Source organism: Teleopsis dalmanni, chromosome X (assembly GCF_002237135.1).
Source record: "Teleopsis dalmanni isolate 2A chromosome X, ASM223713v2, whole genome shotgun sequence".
Taxonomy (NCBI): domain Eukaryota; kingdom Metazoa; phylum Arthropoda; class Insecta; order Diptera; family Diopsidae; genus Teleopsis; species Teleopsis dalmanni.
Window position 1 is genome coordinate 72073098 of NC_051848.1, and position 25571 is coordinate 72098668.

Below are 25571 nucleotides of genomic sequence, written 5' to 3' on the forward strand. Positions count from 1 at the left end.
TTTGCACATGGCCAGAAGAGGTTAGTGGCATATTGGCGGGACGGAGGTTAACGGAGTGTTTTCCCTTGCCCTTTTAGCCTTGTAGCTTTATACTAGCGAAAAAGTGCCGATACTTAACCCTTGTGAGGATTCGGTGACCTGTCCTCAGCGTTCTATATGCCCTCGTCAAGGGGTTTAAGTGACATCGCACACCAGAAGTAGATATGGTGCTTATGGAGCTATCAGCGTATTCGCTTTCACCGGGGCACCAGCAGGAAAGCAGAAGGCAGCGTGACCACCGGGAACAGATACCGAGATACTTGATGACGGAGCGATCTTTGTCTTGTCTATCTATGAATGGGGTCTAAATGGATACCTAATAAGGCTTGAACTTTTCCCCGAAGGGTTGGGTGCTTTGTTTTTGCTATTAGTTTTATTATTCATTTTAAAAGATTCCCCTCTATCTGGAGTCCGTGAGTGTAGTCATCTAAAGAAAATCCCATGGTTGTCTACGCAAATGCTAATCGGAAGCAAAGTCACAACCGAGCCTACACGACCTACCAGTGTTTTAACAGGATGGATGCAGCTACCTTTAACAAGTAATTTTTACGCCATTTAATCTCAGTACTTTGTTATCTCCAATTTTGCCATCAAGAGTCTATATCACCTCTTTAGAAATTACGTTTGATACGTCACATTTTTCTAAGTGAACAGTGAAATTGAGATCCCACCTCTAGTCGTGTAAACATGGCTAAATCCACGTAACGTAATCACAAGTACCACAAGTGTTGAGCTCGGTTATTGTATTGTTATTACCTCCCCAAGTGTGTGTTTTTTTCTAAGTGTCACATATGCATAATCTCTAGCGAAATATACAAGTTTTCTAGACTTTAGAGCTGTTTCCGATGATCCTCCTCTTCTTTTGTTCAGGATTTTTGACTGTTATCTTCGCCGTCATATTTAAAACCGAGTCCATGATTTTACCACCTTCTTTTCACATTTGGTAAAACAATTCCACGTTAAAATAAGTGCCGTTATTACTCATTGTCGCGCTGCAGACCACAGTTAATGTTAATGTAAAAATCGCTGATTTTCGTCTCAATATGGCGTATAATCGTGAAGTGCACGAAAATTACGTTTATGGCTTATATTCTAGAGCTGGTGTTCCATAAAATACCCTTCTAGATGTGCATCAGTGCAGGGCATTTCCTTAATACATGGTATGCGGGTTTTCTCTCTTCTCTACAGTATCTGCAGTTTGAGTTGGATTGAATTTCTCACTTTGTTAGTTGATTATTCAATCTACAGCGACCGGTTAGTATTCCTGTAATAATTCTTAAGTTATTCTTTTTGTTAATTCTATGCAATTCTTGAAACGTTTTAGATTATGATAGTCTTGATAATATTTACCAATATAGTTCTCTTTTCTTTTCCTCTTCGCCGTTCATAAGATAGGATTGAGCTCCTTTGCATAGACTGCAAAGAGGTTCTGGACCTATCATTATTGAAGCCGCAACTCTCTTTGAGAGTTTGTCTGCCACTTCATTACCTTGGACCTTACAGCTTCTCGGGAATCCATATTAAGTGTATCTGACTGTTTCAGCCAAGTAGGTTCAGTTTGTCAATGTACTTCCATACTGTATTGGATGTCACCTGATAAGATATGAGTGCCATTATAGCTGTCTGGCTGTCAGTCAATATTGCATTGCTATGGTTCCATTAGTTACGTTTAAGCTTGAAACTAGCGTATCTGTCTACCGCTTATATCACCGTTTGAAAAATGGTTAAATTATTTCCCAGTGCTTCTGACTATCTTTTACCTAGTCCATATGCCAGCTCCAGGTCCCTCACTGGTGAAGGAATCGTCTGTATACCATATTATAACCCTAGGGGTTCAGTGTGTCCTGATTCTGTCCCTACAATTAAAGAGGATCCTGGGAAATGTACATTCAGAAGGTTTCATGCCTTTTCCTAGTCACTTTCCGTGAGACTTCCACCCTCTTGTCTGGAATTGGTGGAAGTGAGGCTATTGCCTTTTGAAAGTATCTTGAAGAGTTTTAACATCTCAGTTGTACCTTCTATGTTTTCGGAGGCCTTTGCGTTTTAAAGCCCTAATCTACCCGTTAACAGAGTAAGTGCCTATATTCTGTTCAATCGCCTGTTCTTTTTGAGTAATTAACTAATTCTCTGATAGTCTTGCTTAGATATTTTAGGTCATTATTTCTTGGTGGAGTTAATCAAGCTAAGTGGACAGCTGTCATCATATGCATTTAATATGGCTCTTTTAAAGTTTTCTAGGGTAGTTTCTAGTTGAATTTCATTTTGGATGACTTCACTTAGAACTAATTAGAACTAACTTAGAACTGTTGTGATTGTCCCAGCTTTTCTATTTCCCTCTTTGTTTGCCCGTCCCTTATGTAGATGGACCAGGACGTGGCGGAACCTGTAGAAGATTCAACACCTGTTAGTTTTAATGGCCTCTAGAGGCAAGTTGTCAATCCCGATCGTAAGGCGTCCAATATTGCTGCTGAATACTCTCCACAATTAGGTATGCAGACCGTTAATCTACGTGAAGAGTAGTTTTAGCAACTTCCCCATTTAGACACCTTTGGCCAGGAGGAAGACCGTCATAATATGTATACTCGGTATGTTGTCCCCGGTACACGTGGTGAGCTCATCGTCTACTCATCCATCCTGCTTGGGTGCTGATCTGTGAATGAATTTTGCGACTGCTTCATCAACACAGTCAACCAGTATAAGTCCTGACCGAAAGTATATTTAGCTAAATCTTAGCTTGAAGTCCCATCCTTCATACATCTTCTCTATGAAAAGTTTCGCAATCTTCCACAAGTTTGGGGAAAATGAAATCCGCCGTGACATAGTCCCCGGTAACATGGCAAGCCCACAGTTACTGGAGTGGGCAGCTATCAGTGAGATGCGACGCTAGAATAAAATCTGTTACCTCCGACTGCAAACAAGTTAAAAGAACACACGCAATTCCGTATTGAGAGAAATGGAGAAAGATTGGGAGAGGATATAGGAGTTATTGCAGTTAAAAATTTTAGGTAAAGGAAGGGTATGTCTCACATTGACCACTAAAAGCGTTACCACCTCTTAGGAATGAAAGGAGAAGATTTCCACAGCAATGTGGAAACTTCATTCCAGTAATCATAGGAGAGAGGAATGAAAAAATAGACTTAATACCTAGTGAACTAGGTTCATCTAAATCAGAAAGCAAGGGCATGAATTAGGTAGGATGGGCGATATAGAAGGGGGAGGGGTTACGGCTAACTAGCGGGGGTGGGATCAACAATATACTTTGTGACTAGGGTCACGAAAGCCGCGGTTATAAAGTGATAGTGGATATAGTGGAGAGGTTATGGTTCACTTCATCGAAGTAGTAGGTCAGGTATTGGGAGGTTTATAGCGCAATGCTAGAACAAGGTCTTCTGGGACAAGATCTTATCACTCGCCCATAGATATCTCACGGAAGGTACTTGTCAACACGAGTGATCTTGGCATTGTTATAGAGAGTTGACATGGAGAAGTGTTTGCCATTAGGATTGCGCTTATAGTTAGTGCAATCGCGAAGAAGTTTCCGCTTAAACAGTCGGATTGTTTCCATCTGAGCGGAAGTGATGGCTGAGCAAATAGGAAAAGAGTAAGTGAGGAGAGGATAAATAAGCTGCTTATATCAGAGCAGTTTAACTTTGCAGTTAAGCTGGTTATGTCTTCGAAGTGCAGTTTGAAGTTAGATATGTCTGAACCGGACGTTACGGATGGCATAATCATCATTTGGTATAAAGTTATGCTGTGATAAGAAAATAATCAGTTGTCTGCGAAGCAGATTTGCTTAATAGTGGTCCGCGGGAGCAGGATGTCTGCTATAAACAGGTTGAAAAGGAGGGGTCCAAGAAACGAGCCCTGACGGACACCGGCGTATGGGGAAATCACGGGACAGAGAGGAACCGACCCGAACCTGAAAGGTTTTATTGGAAATTTGTGGACTACACTGCAGAGTGTAGGAGAGAATCCGAACTGGTGAAGCTTAAGGATTAAGCCTTTAAACCAGACAATATCAAAGGCTTTTTCAATCTCAAACCTTAGGCACAGTCAAAGCCTACGCATGTCGCATTTTGCAGATAATGCGAGGTATGGAGGGTGAAGGTTTGGCTCCTAAAGCCGAACTGAAAAGGGGGAATAATATTATTCCCAGAGGAGAAGGACCTCAACTTGCTGGCTATGAAAGTCTCATAGAGCTTACTGACAGAGTTAGGATGAGAAATAGCACGATAGCTGAAGGGGTCAGCTTTGGGTTTGCCACTTTTGGCAATGAGACAAACTATGGCTTTCCTCCATGGCTGGGGGAAGGAACCAGTCTTGTACGCATGGTTAAAGCGGATGGCGCACTTTTTAAAAAAGAGTGGTAAGAAATGCCTTATGGCGTAGAAAGACACGCAGTCAGTGCCTGTTGACTTTTTGGGTGTTTTGAGTCGAAGCATGTCGATGAGTTTGGAAGGGATGACAAACCCTTGGGTGTCTTCACAATTGATGCAGTGAGCGGGGAACTGCGGGGAAAAAATGACAATGCTTTCATTGAAAAGCACATGAACTACAGAATTCGTAGTGGACGTAAAGTGGCGCTCGCCTAGGCCAACCGTAAGACGGTAATTTGTCACAAAGACTTCACTAAAGACGTTGGTTTTATCAAGGTCTCATACACTATGGTGTTGCCATAGCGGAGGTCTGAGATCGACCTATTGGATCCACAGATTTGCCTGACAGAACTGAAGACTTCAGACCGGCAATTGTGGAGGCGAAGATGTTTTCAAAAGTACGGGCAGCAAAATCGATCTCCACAGGAGTCATGTTCCTGTGTTCGGGGATGCTCAAATTAAGAAGGAGATAGTCGAGAGCGAAATGCTTCTTTCGGAGGGGGTGAGTACTTGAGATTAGTTTCACCTGTGAGTCCGTCTAGTTAAATATTAGGATCCTCAACAAAGTGGATTATAAATTATAAATTTATATCAAATCAGATGCCTGATTGCTAGCAAATGAAATGAAAATAATACATATGATTCAAACCATAACCAAATATGGGAATATCGAACATAACTTTTGCTATTGCTAAGGTCTGTTTGACATTTTTTTTAAGTATGTTTTTGGTATAATTTTAATGAAATTAAAATAGAACCCTACGTTTTAATAGCAATCAATATTATATCATAATAAACCTGGAACAATAATTGCATAACATTTATTGTCAGTTTTTCAATCAATGTCGTTTATTATAGTAAACTTCTCGAATTATCTAGCTGTAACTGATGCCATAGTTGGATACAATGGACAGAATGTGTAGTGGCAGCTTCACCACTGCTGCTAAAGTCATAGTTCAGAAATATGGTATGTAATATAACTTTTCTATCTCTGAAGAGCTAGAGCTTTGATATTTCATGTTTGATGTAAATAGAAAGAGAGCTTTAATTTATGATGTTGATACTATTGATTTTATATATAACAGCTGTGATTGTAACAAAAATTAAATATTTTAATATTAACTATATAGTTTGAAATACTTATATTTAATTTATTAATATTATTATTAAATCACATAAAGAGAAAAATATTTAATAAAAATATAAAAAGAAATAAGTAAAGCAAAAAAATTGATACTAATTGTTTCAGTAAATCATGTTGGATATTATTTATGAAAATTTATTCAAGAATGTCAAAACAAAGTTTATTAACTGTAAGAGTAACATAGTATTACAATATAACGAAGGAATATACTTTCAAGATTATTAAAATTATTAATAATATGATTGAAATAACTCATAGTAAGGCCGTGTGCGAGTACACGTGATGGTAAATTGAGAGAAATAGTAAATTATGTCGGTATGACAGCGAATGTTGGCATTACCCAGAATTTCGAGTAGGGTAAATTAGGTAAAAGTTAGAAAAATTAGCTGTTAACATTGTGAAATTTTTATAAGATGTTTAATAAATAAACAAATAAATTTGAAAATTTTTAACCAAAAATAATAAATAAGTGCAATAAATAAATAAATACGTTGCAATAAAAACATACGTTGCAGTGCAAAAAATCCCTAGGAAATTTGAATTTACTTTACCTCAATTTACTCGAACTCGCACACGGCCTAAATGCATGTTACAAATATTAAAATAAGTTTCACTCGAAAAATGTACCTTAATCTCATAGAACAATTAGTCGCTGTTGTTTATTTGTGTTCTTTAGTTGAGTATTTTTTTTTTGACATTTAATGTCAGAAATATTTTAGCACTTGATTTATTAAACAGACTTTATTAAACACATCTCCATATGACGTTTATTAAAACTCTTCTACTGATTTAATTACTACGTAATTTTAATTCTTATAAACCGAATCAACAGACTTGTTCTGTTTCAATATTTTTGCAAATATAAAGTAAAAACAAATAAATTTTACAAGGATATAAATTACTTTCGTTTACGATCAAATACTATTTACGTTTTTTAATGTGACTTAATAACCTAAAAATTAAAATAAATATTGTAAACATTACAAGTAACAACAATTTATGTGTATTACGTATCTTAATTTGTGACTAAATTAAATGAAATCCGTAAATGTGTAGAAAGTTTTTTCACTGTTGGGTGTATATAAAACTCAAAAATAAAGAAACAATTAATTCGTGATGTGCATTTTTGCCCCCAAAATATCAACTAGAAGTTCTGCGGATTTACAAAGGTGAATATCGTGCATATGTTTAAACAATTTGTAATGTTTATTATTTCTTTTCATAAAATAGTTTAATTATAACAATATTTATTAGTTAAGGATACTACCACTGTTTATATATAAACAAATATATGTATGTTTACGTGTTGTGTCTGCTTTATTATTGTTTGTGATTGTTATGGTCTTTGTCAAGAAAAGGTAAACAGTAAAGGCAATCTAAGTGTGACCGCTTTCAACACTCTGTTTGGCATTTGGTTATTCATATATTATAATAAATAATAAATTCATCTTTTTAAACAACAACAATTTTTATTAAAGTATTGTTGTTCATTTGAAAGAATTCAGAAATTTCAATGTGGTGCGATGAAATCTTATGCGAATTATTTACTAAACCACAAAAAATTTTTTATAATTAAGATTTGTTTAGCAAAACAAAGTTTCTTATATATTAAAAATTATTTTGATTTATAATGAATTCATAATTCAAGTGAAAATTATATAACTATGTAACATAAATTGTATGTATTATTGAACCCTGACTTTTACCTACAAAGGCCATACTTTAATCAAAAATATGTTGACAACATTTTGCGTCTTTTAAATTGTAAGTACCACATATATACATATATGTCTAGACAATATACACAAGAAATTTATTTCAAAAAGAAATTGTTTTACGTTTGATACAAAACTAAACATTATTCGTACAATATATTATGTGTACTGAAAAGCATGACGAATAAGAATGGCTTTTTAAGATTCAATAATATTTGAAATCAGCTTACCAGAAACTGCACATATGGAATTGGTATTTACATTAGTAAATGATAATATGTATTTTCAGATATTTAAATTTGATCAGAAATATAATATAATTAACTAATTAACGTACATATGGAAACTATTACTTCAATATTTGTATATTGCCCACATAATTGTGGATTGAAATCCTTATCCTTCTTAAATCCTTACTCTACAGAGTATAAAATATACAAATGAGATATGATAGATATTCTTTTAAAAAAAGTTTGTTCTACTAAATATGGCCAAAAATTCGAATAAAGTACCACAAAAGATATTAAGAAGCATTGAAGAAGAATAGTACTGTCCAGAAGTAATTAATTACCCTTAGATTTCGTTAATTTAATTTAAATGTTTAAAATTTAATATTTTGTATAATTGTTTATAATATTTAATGATGTAGAAATAATGCATTTCAGCAAAAAACAATTATTAAGCTTTGAATAATTTATTGTTGTTGTTATGGTATTACCCACCGAGAGTTACTTGTGAAGTCCTTTTGGAAGCAGTAGAACGACACTTGGTCGTCGCTGTCGACGATTGGTCCGCCGTTCTTGGAACCGAATAATTTATTTGAATAAGTTGCTTTTTTGAAAAGTTTCTATCAAAACCTCATGTTCCTCCAAACTTTATTTTTAAAATTTTATAAATTTGTTAAACATGTTCTCCCTAAAATGAAAAATTATCGTCAATATTATTAATAACAAGCGCTACTTGTAATAGCTTAAGAGTAATAATTAAGTAATGCATATGCGGAAATACATTATTTACTAAACAAGACAATAATGAGTCACTGACAATATATGTACATATGAAAAATTATATTTTTAATAATCATTTATTTTACTACTTTCCTATTACTTCTGTAGTAATTATTTCAGTTCTTTTACTATCGACAAAGTTTGATTTTATGCATCTTAAATGATAAATATCATATATAAGGCAATGCCTCTTCCATAAAATTAAGTCAGAATATGTTAGATAAACAACCTTGAAAAACTTTTTATCGAATACACATTGATTATGATAGTATGTCTTGTGCTTATTATCTTAACTTTCATGAAAAATTAATGCAGAAAATAAAAAAAATTTTAATAAGTATTTCTCTTGCATTAACTCATCACTATTTTATTGTAACCCGCTGGGATCTGCTTTTGAAGTTCTTTTGGAAAATGTCGAACGGCACTTGGTCGAACGGCTGGCTACGAGTGGTTGCGGGACGTAGACTCGGCCGTTCTTCGAACTAACTCATTGTCATCATTGGCTATCGTTATTGTTAACGTAATACATGAAGACATATAGAGCAGTAAACCACTCCCGCTATAAACCAAATAATCTGCTTTGGGTGTTTTTCTATTGTGGCTTTCGTATCCATTCTTCACATGCTCCGGGGGGCACTGTTCTTTAATATTGTTTTTAAAGTATTGCACACGCTGAAACTTCGGTGAGTCAATGAATATGCTATAAATAAGTTTACGGACATTACTTACTTACGGCTATCCTTCACTCCTAAGTGGAGCATAGGGCCTCAACAATTCATCTAAATCTTATTCTGTTGCCTGCTTCTCACGTGATTTGGTTTTAGGAGTACTGTGCGTCTTTAAGCTTCTGGTCCAGGGTTTTTCGTCATGTTTTAATTGGGGCTCCAGGCCTGCGGTTGGCTTGTTGAGTCCAGCTTAGAACTTGCTTTGTTATGCATTACGATATTTTTCTGAGCGTGTTGCCAATCCACTTCCCTTTTCTTCTTTTGTTTTCAGTGGCGACTTGAGTTTGTTCCGTGCGTTCCGAGAGATTAGTATTAAATAAGCACTCCGGCCACCATATTTTCAGTATTCTTCTTTAGCATTTGTTTATGAGCACTTGAATACGAGATTGAATAGAGGCCGGGGTCTTCCACGTTTCGCATCCATTATACAAAGTTGATTTGACGTTCGAGTTAAATATACGAAGCTTAAATATACTGTCCGAAAGCTGACTTTGCTTTACTCAGTCAGGTCGAGACGTCTTCTTCAGCACCACTTTTATCCGTGATGTTGCTACTCAAATATATAAATAATTAGACGTACTCAATTGCATCATTACCAAGTCTGAAGGATGGAAGATCCCAAATAGTGTAACCACTGTACATGACTTTTGTTTTTTTATGGCTTATGTACAGGCCGGCATTAAATGCACAGGAACTGAGTATATCAAATTTGTTTTGTAGCTCAGAACTTATATGACATAATAGATAGACGCATACTCAATATCTCCAAGTTTATTAAAGGGTATCCATTGTATCCGGTGCTTCCGCTTCGCGTAAAACATATGATATTTTCCAATATCAGAGTATTGGTGACAGTATGCAACCTTGTATTATGCCAGTATTGACCCCAAAGGATTCGGGTAGTGTTTCATCGTGGCTAACACTACAATAAAATTTGTTGTACAATATTTTGATGATGTTTAAAAGTTTAAAAAGGACATTTTGTCTTGTAAGAGTATTCCATAGGATCTCTCTGTGGATGCTATCAAAAGCTTTCCTGAAGTCAATAAAAACAGCGTATATTGACGTCCTGAACTCGTTACATTCCTCGAAAATAATACGGATAGTATTAATTAGATCAACACAGGCATGGTTTGGTCGAAGGCCATATCGATTTTCTCGTAGACTTCACTCCACGGTGGCTGACATTCTTGATAGAAGTATCGAAGAGAGTAGTAGTAATGTGATGCCTCTATAAATATTGCAGTCACTTAAGTCGTTATTTTTTAGGAATCTTTATCCGTACTTAGATAAGTACGTAGATAAGTTCATTCCAGGTACAATAGTTTTAGTCAGACAATCGCAATCTGTGTCTTTGTCTTCTAAAGAGATGACTGGCTCCGAAACGTAATTCCGATCGTTCCTGAAACCAACAATTTATATACATGTATATATTATGGTTATTCTTATTGAAGTCATTAGTCTATTTTATACTAGTTCCTGTATTATACTTAAGTTCCTATTCCAGGATTCAAAAATATATAAATGATATGGTACAATTATAATTATATATTAATAGTTTCTCAGTTTATTTTGTTGATTATATTATATATTTTTTGTACTGAAATTGTTTTAACTCTCCATACATCTTGTTGATGAACACTCAAAATTTGTTCCATTTATATATTAACTCACTGTTCTCTGATGTTGTTGGTGTTACCATTGATCTTCCCACAAATTAGGCACAATTTTTCATAAATTTATGGATTTTTTAATGTATTTAAAATTATTTTAATTTTAGCTAAACAATGTCGAAACAAGCTACAGCACAGGTTACTACAGAGGGTTTAATACTCAGCGGCTATCAGAAGAAATTAAAGACTATGAAGAAAAAATTTTTTGCACTATATAAGGAGACACCTTGCAGTGTAGCTCGCTTAGAATACTATGATAACGAAAAAAAATTCAAATCAGGAATGGCTCCCAAACGTGTAATAAAAATTAAAAACTGCTTTAATATAAACAGACGATTTGACACCAAATATGAGTTCGTTGTTGCACTTTCAACAAAAGATGGTGGATTTGGAATAGTTTTAGAAACTGAAAAGGAAATGTTCAAGTGGTTAGATTTACTTCTTTCAATACAACACAAGGACTCGAACATGTCTGATCCATATCGGCCTACTTTTGGTATGTATTTAAAAAATATTAAATATATTTTATTCAATATATATAAAATATATTCCTACAAATCACTCTATTGTAGAACATGTGTGGCAAGTTATAGTGCAAAAGAAAGGTTTAGCTGAAAGCAAAGGAATTGTTGGAAATTATCACGTTTGTTTAACATCAAAATCAATTACGTTTATTCGTATTGGTCCAGAAAAAACGCAAGTTGATGACTTTAGAATTGATAATATAGAATTTATGTTAACAACAATTCGAAGGTAAAGTTTAAATAATGACTCTAATTATTCTATTGACTTTTAACTATTTTATTAGCTTTATTACTAATTTAAGTATGATAGATTAGTGTATATATCTTTTTTATTTGACTATATTTCGTGTGTGTATGTATATGTATATCGAGTGTATATATATTCTATTATATTTTCATATATTTTTTAAATTTAGAAATTACGGCAAAGGCTGATATAATCGGTATTTAATATATATTTATAACTTTAATATATATTTTATATGTGTTATAAAATTTGTTATATTCAGTTTCTACATTTGAATATATATTTCGTAAATCCAGGTTTACGGCATTTGCGAACAGATAAATATTGTTCACTATATTAACATCGAATATTAATTTATTACCTATTCGTATTATTGAGAATGTTATATTAAATTTGTTAATATGCTTGTAATATAGTGACTTAGACATCGTGGATTACCTAGTCGTGCTATTGAGAATGTTATATTTAATTTGTTCATATGCTTGTAATACAGTGACTTAGATATCGTGGATTAAATAAGTTCATATACTCTCATCAACTCGACTTAAAGAATTAACTTAATCATGTCCGCTTGTTGGTCTTTATATCTCCTGCAGGTGCCGAATCAAATATCTAGCACATTTTTCTCCATTCGCACAACGAGTTCGCACAAACCAGCGAAGCCGTTGATATCTTATTCATTTAACTATCGCTTCATCTAATTTGATACACGTTACCAACGCGTAAGGGGCCATAAATATTCCGAAGATTTTTTTTCTCGAATGCTCCTCATCACTACTGATTATTGGCCAAGCTTATGTACCATACTGCAAGACAGGCATGATAAAAGACTAGTAGAGCGTGATGTAGAGCGCTGGTTTTAATGCTGGTTCCCAAATATAAACAAAATCTCTAACATCTTTGAACTTATTGTTGTCAACTTATTGTTATCGTTTAAGTTCTAAGACGCTCAAGAAATTTGTTTAGTGACAGAAAGTACTGTGTTGATTCATTGCTTACCACAAAACCCATTTGTTGTGTTTGTGATGGCACAGATGTTCAGGCCAACGATATCAATATCATCTGCATACGCAAGTGTATTCCACTTTTGCGAAATATTGTGTCAGTACGGGTCAAATCTGCATTTCTGATTATCGTCTTCAATATTAGGTGGACTATGAATAAGTAAAAATTGTTTATTATACCAAAAAAGTAAATATTTGGATATTAGAAGATGGAAATTTAATACATGATTTTCATTATACATATATATTTTAAATTTGAAATACATTTTTAAAAGCCCATTACAAAAAGTAGTTTAATTATTTTAAGGATTATCTGTGTGAATAGTAATAAACAATCAGAAAGAGTAAAGAAATCTCTATTGTAAAATATTATGGCATTTTCAAGCCTGAACAAACTGCCACTGAGTTCATATGCAGGCATTTGTATGCAATTTGGCACGCTTCAATAAAAAAAAATCAAACTCTCTTATTGAGATGCCCCGTAGTGATATCAGTCTTATAGAAGGTTTACTCACAGGTTATTGTGTGTTAGGTAACCATGCTGGGACACTAAATCTCTCATTAAGCTATACCTGCCGCAGTTGTGGTGAGGACGATTGAAAGTCCCATCTGCTTTGTTTCTGTCCGAAACATGCTTTCTATTTGAGGATCTTCGCGAACTGCAAGACCTCCCTTTGAACAGCATTATCAGCTTTGCCAAAGGTTTTAAGTGGTTCTAAACTTTGGGTTCTTAATTATACGTTAACACAATAAGCCTATAGGTCTAAATGGATCTGGATAACCTAATCTTATCTAACATCAATTCGAAATAGATTTTTTGTCATAGACCAATTTTCTTGACCTATATCTGTGTTGTATATATCTTTTTATTTACTTTCGCAAAATTTTTATTTAGAAATTCGAATCGAGAAAAATACGTAGATACGCTGTTAACTTTCTTTTTGAATTAATTTGACATTTTTCGGGTGTGTAAGAAACAAATTTGACGTATGGTATAACTATTTGTTTTCACTCTATTTCTTCATTTAATTGATACATTCTTCTTGAAATGCAATTAAATTTCACTAACGTATGCTTTTGGATGGCTGATTAAATATTATTTAGATTTTTTTTAATTCTTTTCCAATAATTTAAAATTTTTTAACTAAACATTAAAAGTTAGAAAAAATCGTTCAATTCAAAAAAAATTTCTAAACTTTAATATGACAAATTATATATTTTAGAAATATCAATTTATCAATCTCAATTTAGAAACCTCTCTCTCTCTCTCTCTTATCCTTATCTCCCAGTGGAGCATAGGGCCTCTACCATCTTTTTATATCGTATTCGATTATTTAGAAACCTAATTTGGTAAATATTTTTGTTAATTTATGTCGACTTTATATGGTGTTGGAAGTAATAAACACAATTTATATTACTTATTACATATAAATGATTTTCAGTTTTTTCTTAACATTATCTTTGAAATAAAATGAAAATTTTACGATATGTATATGTATATCGTCAAACATGTACAAACAACATGTAAAATAAGCAACAAATTTACAACAAAAACGATGTTGCATTGTATATTATTGCAGCTTGTGTTTTTTTATATTTTAATGTATGCATATCAACCTAGTTGCGCACTGACTGCATGCTTGAATGAAGTAAAAAATTTTATTTTATAATTAATAAAAATTTAATTAAAATTACGTACTAACTAATGTGTTGCGGTACAATATGTGGTATTTATGATCAGTATCGTGTACAGTTTTGGTCGACTATATTGAAAGGCCGCCGGACTCATATAGAAAAATATTTCTTCATAAAGCCTTTGAAATTTCAATCACACTAAAAATGACAAAACTATACATAAACTCGTTTTATATACTGTATGTACATAGTAAGTTAGTTTATTTCTTAAGTATTTTAAAATTTATATTATGAGGTAAAGCCAACAACTCATCACCTAGTACAACATTGTCACTGAAATCGCCTAACTATGCAATTGATTTGAATTTAATTTTGTCCTAAGTGACAACTTATGACAACATCAAACTTCTTGCTGAATGTGAAAATATCGTATGTTTTAATAGAAAGAAGGGCTTGCCTGAATGCACAATGCACCTGTTTTTAAAGAAAAGTGGAAACCGAGTGCAGTTTAATTTTGTTAGCAGTTCGTTTAATTTTTAAATTCAATTTGCATACTAAAGTCGAGTTCTAGAGAGTAAGACACAAACATATTTCAAATCTTGAATACCATGTAAATCCCGTGGCTACACCTCTTGCTAATATGACAAATTCCTCTAGACTCAAACGGAATGATAGGCCTGCCATCCTGCTTTCCTAAAGATCACCCTGATTAATTTAACCTATACGCCGTAACATCTGGTAAATAAGCCTTGGCTACTTATTCAGAGGTCCCTTAAAATAATTTACAAATCATTATATATTTCATTATAGTATGTTTATATAAAATAATTTGTAATGTAATCTTATTAGTCTTTAAGATTCTAAAACTTATTGTTAGGCTTAAATTTAAAGCGATTCAGTAAAGACATATTGTTAAATAAAAAAAAAAATTTGCATACAATATTGATTTAAGCAATATCTTTCTTATTGAATAAAAACTATTGCTTTTTGAAAGCAGTCAAGCTTCGACCGAACTTTATTGATATATTATCTAATACAAATGAATACATTAGCGTTAAAAAATGTTAATAGTATTAATGGATTTCATGAATTTTATTGGTTAACTAACAGTTTATAAGCATTTTTATAAAAATATGTATTATTATATGTATGTATTATTGTTTGTACTTTATTTCATATTTATAATAAAAATATTTATGTGTACTTTATTATATACTTTAAAATTTAAAATTTGCTTTTTTTTTTACTTAAAGGTGTGGAGATTCACAATGTTTCTTTTACATGGAGGTGGGACGTCAAAGTGTAATTGGACCAGGTGAACTTTGGATGCAAACAGAAGACTCGTTAACAGCAAAAAATATGCACCGCATGATTTTTAGGTAAATCAAAATTAAATAACATACTTTCTATAAAAACTTTTTAATAAGATATATACAAATATTTTACGTGTGAATACATTAAACATTACATAAAAAATTTTAATATATAAATAATATAAATACAGTAATTCCCTCTATAACGTGGTCGATTGGTTCCGCGTTATAGGAAAACGCGTTATAGGGGTATTCCTGTATACTCGGTATAAACACATGCAAAGGTACGCGAAGCTAATTATGATTTGTACAAATCCCCGCGTTATATGCAGGAATGCCCGTGTTATACGGGAGATTGAAATCGCTTAATATGAAGCTGCGCTATAAGGTTGCCACATTATTGAGAGAATTACTGTTTATTATTTTATGAAGACCATATTAAAATATAAATCAATAATTTGAATAGTGAAATAAAATTTGATATATATGTATATACATTGATATATACAAACACATGATCTAATGTGAAAATTTATTAAATGATACTAGGCAAATTTGAAGCTCAGAGTTAGCATTCATAAGTCAACTGACCCAAAGCCATACTTGAAAGTTCATTAACAAATTCATTTGATGTGTTATATTAGAAAAAAATCTAAAACCAGCTGTAAAATAATTGTATTAATTAATTATAATATATATTGTATGCTAATAATAATATATTCTAATAATAGTTCTTTTTTATGTAAAGAACTTAATCTGGGAACGTAATACGGAGAAAGTCATTCTAGTGTTACTCCACGGTTCTTACAAGCGAGGCTATTCCTTTTTTTATTATTATTTAACAATTATGACAGTAGTGACTATTTTACTTAATAGAAACTATTGTATTTGTTTTAGAGGTTTCGAAAAGTAATGAACTACAACAACAAAAATGTTTTTATATTATTTTAATTAATTGAGTTTTTGTCTGTCCATATAACCAATGATACTGACTTAAATTTAAATCTGTTTTATCCAAGTCTTTGGGGATACCGAATATATTAAATTCTTATTTCTTCAATCAAAACAAATAAATTTTTCAACTGTCAAGCATAAAATATATATATAACTCCTATATAACTCCTAAATATATATATATTCCTTGGAGTTTGTTTGTGGTTATTGAAAATGCAAGATAAATGAGAAAAATCTGTCAAAACTCGCTCGATATAAAATAGGAGCTCTGAATATTTGTGCATTTGGTCGTAGCTCTTTAAAATATAGATTTAACATTTGATTTAATTTCTTATGACATGTTGCACACATCCCAGCTAACAATTATTTATGTTACTAGAATTTTTTGAATCTAATAACAAACTAATTAGAAATATTTTTCCTATTCTACTAGACGCATCTAGTAAGAGTTGTTTCTTTTATTCTGCATATGCTCTTAGGCCAATTTTAGAAAATAAATTGCTTCAATTGATTCAATTAAATACAATTAAAAAACAAACAATTACATACTTACATGATAATAAATGAATTACTTGCGTGTTATTCAAAATTGATATAATTTTGAATTTCAAAAATTTAAATGGAAGCGATATCCATAAATTAGAAATACTTTAATGTATTCAATTTTTTTTATAATAAATTTTGTATGCAAATTATAAAAGTCTTACGAAAATTAAGTTTTTAACGTGAATTTATATGGATACACCCAACATTAGAACTTGTACCACTATATCACATGATGGGTCTTTCAGAGCGTAATCAATTTTTTATATTGTAAAAGCCTTAAATAATGGTTCTAAATAAAGATTTTAGAGACAATGTTCCGTCCTTTTATGTACACAAATATTATGTAAATCAATGAAACTGTTTCGAAAAATAAATTGATTTTGACACGTTTTTGTGCAGTGACTATGCCAATTAATAATTAAATAAAAATGTTATATCTTATGATTAAACAATTTTTTAAAAAAAATTACTTAGCATAGTTATTGTGTATATTATAATTCGCGGCTTAGGAGAAACTTAGATTTTAACAATCGTTTTGTGTGGTGACTGCCCTATATTTTGGGCTCCTATGTATAGAGAGCAATTTGTATAAATACCATGCTATCTCATCCCATTGGGAATGAACAAAAAAAAATTGAATTTGGTTTATATTCGTTATTAAATATATAGATATATATTTTATTATAAATATATATACATCAATGTTAATGTAGATAATTAATATAATGTAATAGTATTTAATATAATATAATAATATTAAACATAATATAATAGTATTTAATATAATATAATAATATTAAATATAATATAATAATATAATGTAATAAATATAAATAAAAATTATAATTATATACATATAACTAATATAATCAAAATTTTTTATTACAGTGCAATGTCAACAAAAAATGAATCTAATATTGAGCCAATGAGAAAAAGGTCATCTTCAGCAAATGAAGCATCTAAACCAATAAATGTTTTGCAAAGACGATCAACTCAACCTGAAAATAAAATTAATAGTTCTCCACAGTCAAGTAAGAACGAGTATATAATATATTTAAATGTAAAAACAATATAATTCGTTAACATCAGTAGATTATCAGTCTTGCCCATGTATTTCATTTTTATTTTTATGCGTAAATTTTAATTATAATTTTTAAAAATATATTTTTCGACAACAAATTAATATTTAAAGCTTCTATAGTTTGAAAGTTCACACTCCTGTGAATACGCGAAGTATTATATATAAATCTTTATTATAGTATAAAACTAATTTAAAAAGCAGCTCAAAGCCAATAATATAAAATTTAAATAATATGACAGTAATACGATAAAAGTTTTTTTAAATTTAAATATAGAATAGTTTTTTGTTTGTAGCTAAAATACTAATTTTCTACAAAATAAATGTAAACATTTTTTAGAAGAATAAAATAATTGAATATAAAATTAATTACAGTATTTGAATAAATACCACAATAATATTTTTATACTCGCCGAATAAATAAATATTTATTCCTGCGTATATGTTAAAAAGATTTAATAATATATCATAAAATATAATTTAAATTTCATTTTCAGCAATATGTTACGGAAGAGAACGTTGTGATAGCTTGCCATCTAGAAATCGAACCTCAAGTGAATGCAGTAACCAGAGCTTACCAGTATCCTCAAGTGTTAATATCCGTAATGTTTCGTCCGGTTTTCGAACGCATTCATATCAGCGCCATAGCAACAGTCCCCCAGTTTCCTATAATGTTGGATATTCAGAAAGTGAAGAATCTTCAATAAGCATAGACGAGCCAGATGATAACGGAAGTTTTTTATCCTTTAGATTTCCGTAAGTTTTTTTTTATTTATTTTTGTAAAAATTATTACATTTTTTATTTTATAAATTAGTTAGCATCAGTCATTAATTAGTTAATAATAAATAAACATATATAAGTTTTATTTTAATTATTTATTGAACAATTTATAAACAAATTGATTCGGTTTTACTTATAAGTAGATCTGATAAATATGTGGTTTGCTACGGGTGGCTCTAATACTCACATATCTTTCTTCTCATGTGCTTTTACCACATTTTTTTCTATATTCCTTCCTTACCACCTTTTCTGTTTTAATTCAGGTTAACACGGGAAATCCATTCCATCAATACAATTTTTGAGTTCCTTCGACCAAGAAATCATTAACCACATTCATACCGAACTAGATGGACAGACTATTTTATATTTATTCTACTTTTCTTTTCGATGCTAAAGAATTTCAAAATAATATAAATTTAATAAACAAAATAAATTGATAAATCCGTCCCCTTGATATTTGTGTAGAATAACATTAATAAGTACTAATTCCTTTAACTTATTTTTTTTAAGAATATCGTAATCGTAATAAATCAAGACGTATATATAGTAAAAAGTGAATAGGTTTTATGTTAAAGTACTAGAATTGAATTTTAATTTTTAACTAAGTCAAAAGGCACATTTACTTCAAGTAATTATTCAAACTAAAAATTTTGATTGTTTTGATTCTTTATTATAGGTATTTGATTATTAGTATATATATTTTTTATTATATGACATTTTTATATATTTTATAGATCTCGGTCCTCGGATGGAGTAATTCTGGAAGAAAACTCAGATGAAGTGGTTTCATCCGAAAATAAATCAGAATTCTCTGAAAAGGCAGTTGTTGGTAATGTATTTTCATTTTTTATACATATATCCTTTATAACTTAAAAAAAAGATATAATTATAATAAAAATAATTTCTATTGCTCATTTTTATTTATTTACTTTATTTATTTTGTTGTTATATTTTATTATTAAGTACAATTAGGGTTATACTCGTAAATCGTGGTTGCCCATTTTCATATCTGCGAGTGATCTGACATGATAAATATTTGTTGAGAAATCTGTGCTGATATCGGCTATTTATATAAAAATTTATAATTATTTTATAACAAAAAGAGTTAATAATTTGTTAATGCTAAAATGGTTCAACCACCATTATATTTTATTTATTGGCTTTGTTTTTATATTAATTTTTTTGCAGTGATAAACAAATATAGTTGATTCTTACACAGATTTCGCAACAGACGGCGTTCATGTAATCACTGGGACATAGCTGGTTTTCGGTTGATTTTTAATTATTTAATTATCAAAAGTTATTTATTTATTTACACATTATCATAATAAATTTATTTAATTATAATAATTTTATAAGTCTATATTTAATGTTATAATAATGAAGCAACAACTACTGGTTTTAATTTTATTCTAGTCTTTGTATTCTGTTTTGTAACAGAATAATAATGTAGTAAAAGGGATATAAAATATAGTTTTTGAGTAATTCAGATCGGTTAAATAAATTGAATTTCAATAATAAAAAACAATTTCTGTATGGATTGATGGATGGGTTGGTAAAGACATGCTATGTGATTTAAATAGTTTTAAGGGAAGACACATGCATTTTGGTAAATTTTATTCTATCTTATTAGTTAGTTTGTGTGTATTATTCGGATATTTGCTACCAAAGTTGTTGGTAGTGAGATTATATCGCGAGAATAGAAACTAGGGGTAATGAACAGTATGACTATGGTTGCATAGCTATCTGCAAATTCATTTCCTTTGATATTAATATGGCCTGGTGCCCATATTAATCTTATATTTAAATGGATTCTAGTTATGTAAATCTTTATATGTATGGAGTAGAAGTCAGTGTGGCGCAAATTACGTATTTTATCTATAGCCGACAAATAGCTCTGAACAGAAAGCTGTGTGGTAGTTCGATTGCTCTACGATTATAACGTCTTGGTGTGTGCCGATTATTGCTGCAGTGTAAATGGTGTCTTTATTAGTTCTTTATTACTTCTTTTTTACATCTTCATAATTTGTTTATTACTTCTTAATTACTTCTTTTTTACTTTTTTGCTACATCTTTATTTCAGATAATTATCGCATATTCTATATAATAGTTGTCTATGTTAGTTTTCAATTCCAACAAGGTTTATAAAAGTAAATGGTTTATAGATATATATGGTGAAAAATGAAGTGTTGGTTATGTTGTTTGTGTACGATTTGAGAGTTGGAAATGTTTTGATGAATTGTTTTATATAATAAATATTACTGAATATTAAATTTGAGGGACGAAAGCGATTTTAATATAATTACTTGTTGATATATGGCTAAATGATTGAACGAGCAGTATTCGTTGTTATATATTATCCCTTAATTTTGAGGTTTTCAATTTGTTTGATTTGATTAGGGATTAATAATAATAGAATTACTGCACTATTGTTATGTGATTGCATTTGGGTTTCGATATAGATGCATCTGAGTATTTAGACTAAGTCTATCATTGTATCGCATTTATTAAATTTTACCATGAAGTCGATATTGCCAGCAAAAACAGTTTACGTTACTGGTGTTGAATTTAAACGGCCTTTAATTTATTATACGCAACTAAAAAAAAAATATAGACGTTTTAGATCCCTGTGGATTTTCATTATGTATTTTTTACTTTTGGATTTATTATTCTTTTAGTCATTAAATTGTTAATATATTTAATTATTTCGTTTGTCAATTATTGTGCAAACGCCTACCTTTTTAAATGCTTTGTTCAAATCAAGCATTGATATTATTGATACATGATTTTGTGATGATAAAGAGATTTTTTTTCTCTGACTTTATTATATTCAATTATTACGAAAATTCCAACAAGATATGATTTTTGAATATATTAAATTTATCATTACTAATAATAATATAGTAATCACTGGTTTATTTTCAATACATATGTTGTTTTTCGTTGATAAAAGTTTTACAAAATTGTATTTTGATATTAAAATAACGAATTTTACAATACAGCTAACTGAATTATTATATATACTATATTTATATGATTTATATACCTAAATAATAAAAATATATATATGTATTTGTATTTTATAATTTCATTTTATTTTTATACTTATTAAAATTTAAAGAACTAAAAAATTAAACATAAGTGATATATCTTTTTAATTAAAATTATTTTATTAAATATTTCTTTCAGCTAAAAATGTACAACAAAGTTTACAAACTAATAATCAAAATAATTATGATGAAAGTTATATATCTATGACTTCAAAAAATACAGACAAAAGTCAAGAAAATAGTTCCTTAAGGTCAGATACTGAATTTAATGAATTTACTTCAGATGCTACTCCAACATTTAATATAATGGAAAGGTTTGTATTACAAGTTTTCAAGTTTCTATATATAACCATTAATATTCATTTCAGTTTCAGTAATTTACTTTATTTTTATTTTTTATCGAATTTAAATAATAGATGTATATATATATATATATATATATAATGGATTTTCTATAACTATACCTATGTTATACTTCTTTTTGATAATTTATTATTGAGTTTCCTTTTAGATTATGCTCCTTTTAATATCCAATTTTTAAAATCGAATTAGAGTAGGGAATTTGGGTTTTCCCTAGGATATATTTTGGGCGCTATCGACCTGTCGAAATATATGACCTCAAACATGGTCAACTTTTCAATTTTTTAAAACTTTTCAATTTTAAAAGCTAATATATGTTATATCATTGTTTTTAACTGATTTGCTTAAAATTTGAAGTATAAACAAATCATATATTAATGAAATGATATATTTTGTTATTTCATTAATTATTGGTTCTGTGGTTTTTATCTGATATTTCGTTGATTTTATTTACCTCTAATTCTTTCAAGGTTTCTGGAGCCTAAAATAAAACGACTTAATTTGCAAAAACTTTGTTTCGCCAAAATTTCATAAAATTGCCCATTTTTATAAAAAAAAATTTATTAAAATTTTGTATGGAGGCAAATGTTGCAGTAGGCGAAATATCAGGAAACTTCTCGGATCTTAGTGATAACACAGGAACGCCGAACATTAAATTTTATTATTTTTCCGGTTATATGTAGTTAATAAAAATATAAAAAAAAAAATTTAAAGCAAAGCATGTTTGCGGTCAAATTTAAGGAAGTTCCGTTAAGCCAATAGTGCCAAAATAAATACCAAAACAACCCACATTAAAAGCTACGAGTTTGGAAAATATCGAATTTCGATCGACTCATTATAATTCTATCTCACTGAGTGACGATAGGATTATCAGAGTTTTTTGTGTATGCGATTTATTGCAAGAGTTGAAGATAGAAGAGAAAGTTAGTTCAAGATGAATGTTTGAAAAGAAAATAAGAAAATATGAGAATATTATTTTTCATCTAGGAGTGACATAGAAGGCTAAACAGCAAAGCAATAAGATAAAAGTGTCCATTTTGTAAGGTTACGTTTACGTTTACTTTTTCTAAAGACCATTTCAGGGCTACTGTAAATTTAAATTTAAGTTTTTCTTATAAAAAATATCAAAGGAGCGTTTGTTATATTTTTTAAGAATAAGTCTCATATAGAGAGAGGTTATTTGGTGTTTTTTTTACCCTATACGTATTGCATGTGAAAAAAATCTAGGGCCTATTTTCATTACTAGAAATAAAGCTTATTATTTTATAACTTAAAACTATTTTTAGTATTACGTTTACGTTAGGACATAAAATGTTTTTAAGCTTTTATAAAATTTGCCATTTATTTTATAAATTAATTTTGATTTGATTTTACAGATCGGACCGTCCAACTCGTACATATTCAATTGGAAGTAAAGTTGACCACAACAAATTAAAAAAACGCTTTGCATATAACAATGATGCAGAACAGAACTTTTACCGTGCGCGAGCATTTTCTGTTGGATCACGTGCCAAAATTCCTCGTAGTGATTTACAGCAAGATGTACTGTTACCGAAATCTGTGATTGAACCCAATTTTAATAGCAACAACAATATTTGTAATGAAGCCACTACATACAATCAGTTTTTAAATGTTAATATGCGGCGCGAAAAAAAATCTACGAGCGCACCTCTTCTTATACATAAAAGCCAAAATTCCGATGATAGAATGGGTGATCTAATGGAACTAGACTTTTCAAAGACTTTAAATAGTAGAATGAACACGCTAGACACCTTAGATACTCTATCACAAAAAAATTGGGAAGATACCAAAACAAAAAACTTAAGTTCTTGTACAACATCCTATCAAATGTCGCCAAAATCTATTCCTTCAACTGATAATGGCTATTTAGAAATGAAACCTCTAGGTAGCTCATTTGTGAGTTCGCTTGCCGGTGTTTTAAAGAATGATAGTTGTACTGCTACATCTAACGAAAGTTTAGTAAAAACCGTCAAGAATGCAATAACGGAAGAGAATCAAAATATGCTAGTTTCTAATACGCAATCGTCTGCCTTTATTACACAAAACAAAGTATCAGATACGAAAAATATTAATAGTCAAAATAATCTCGATATATCAACATCATATAACGAGAATAAAAGTACATTGCAGAATCCATATGAGAAGGATCAAAAAAATGCTACCTGTTCTTATAATATATCTCAAAAAGATGAACAAAAACCTGAAACAGCGGACACAATAAATCCTTCAATTGTGAACGAAATTGAAAGGCGACTTTCCTCAAAATTGGGTCATCTTTCGCTAGACTCTCAATACTATAAATTAAAAATGGATTGGGCAAATTTTCATAAAAAATTACAAACGGTAGAACATATTACATCACCTAGTTTTGTAAGTAAACCAAATGATTTTAGTAAAAAAGATACTCACGGGAATTGGAAACTCGCGCATTCTGTTAGTGGGGAGGATAATGAATTTAAAAATTCGAAAAATGAATTAAATAAATTAAGTGGTTATAAAATACTTCATATCAAAAGTGATAGCTCGTTACAGTCACATAAAGTACCTAACCGCTCAGATATTGAAGGTCAACAACGACACATTAATCAAATAAGAGGTAGAGCCTCAAACTGTACTTCCTTATCATCTTCATCATCTTCGTCTTCGACCATTTGTGGAAGTGCATCTTCATCCACCACATGTTTAAATAATGTAATAGTAAATAAACCAGGCGTCAATAACAAAAAAGAACTTAATTGTCCTACAAATTTGGTTAATACAAATACACAAGCCAAAGCAAACTCTAAAATTACTTCTAGACCGCCTTCAGCTAATCTGGAACATGAACTTTACTATGCAACTTTAGATTTGCCACAAAATAGCACAGACGTTAAGGCAAAACTCTATACAGTTGGAGCAGAGAATCAGAATTTTCCAGCTAACCCTGTTTTAAGTGAAACTAATACTTATGCCAAAATTGATTTTGATCATTCTGACTCCTCATCTACATCTTCAAAAATATTTGACATTTAAATTAATATTTAACTGTAAATTAGTATAATAATATTATTTGAATTTAATTACAATTTATTGTAATGATAATATTATTATAGGATGTTATTATATTGTTATTGTGTAATTATTACATCATTCTTATATTATAAAATAATAAAATTATATTATAATAGTTAAAAGTAATGTTATTATTTTAATTATATGTTATTATAATAATGAATAATAATATTATTGTATAATTTTATAATAAAAATTACTTTATGATAATAAATGTAAATATATTAGAAAGAATCTTTAAAAATTGGCTTTCTTTTTATTGTATGCTTGCAATTTATTTTTTTTTCTATGAGAATATGATAATATTTTCTACAGTTTCCCTTTTTAT

At 30.3% G+C, this 25571-nt stretch overlaps 1 protein-coding gene across 2 annotated transcripts; it reads left to right on the forward strand.

Moving 5' to 3' along the window:
* Nucleotides 1–6470: 6470 nt before the first annotated feature.
* LOC119687796 (insulin receptor substrate 1) lies at nucleotides 6471–25226 on the forward strand. Of its 2 annotated transcripts, none has more exons than XM_038102283.1 (9): nucleotides 6471–6728; nucleotides 10787–11175; nucleotides 11252–11432; nucleotides 15343–15468; nucleotides 17791–17933; nucleotides 18478–18736; nucleotides 19496–19590; nucleotides 21951–22125; nucleotides 23548–25226. In XM_038102283.1, exons 2-9 carry the CDS (start codon nucleotides 10794–10796, stop codon nucleotides 25202–25204), a joined length of 3018 nt encoding a protein of 1005 aa, XP_037958211.1. In that variant the 5' UTR covers nucleotides 6471–6728; nucleotides 10787–10793; the 3' UTR covers nucleotides 25205–25226. The 2 variants fall into 2 exon arrangements, with proteins under 2 accessions (XP_037958211.1, XP_037958212.1); XM_038102284.1 differs by lacking the exon at nucleotides 6471–6728 and adding an exon at nucleotides 7281–7323.
* The last annotated feature ends 345 nt before the right edge of the window (nucleotides 25227–25571 follow it).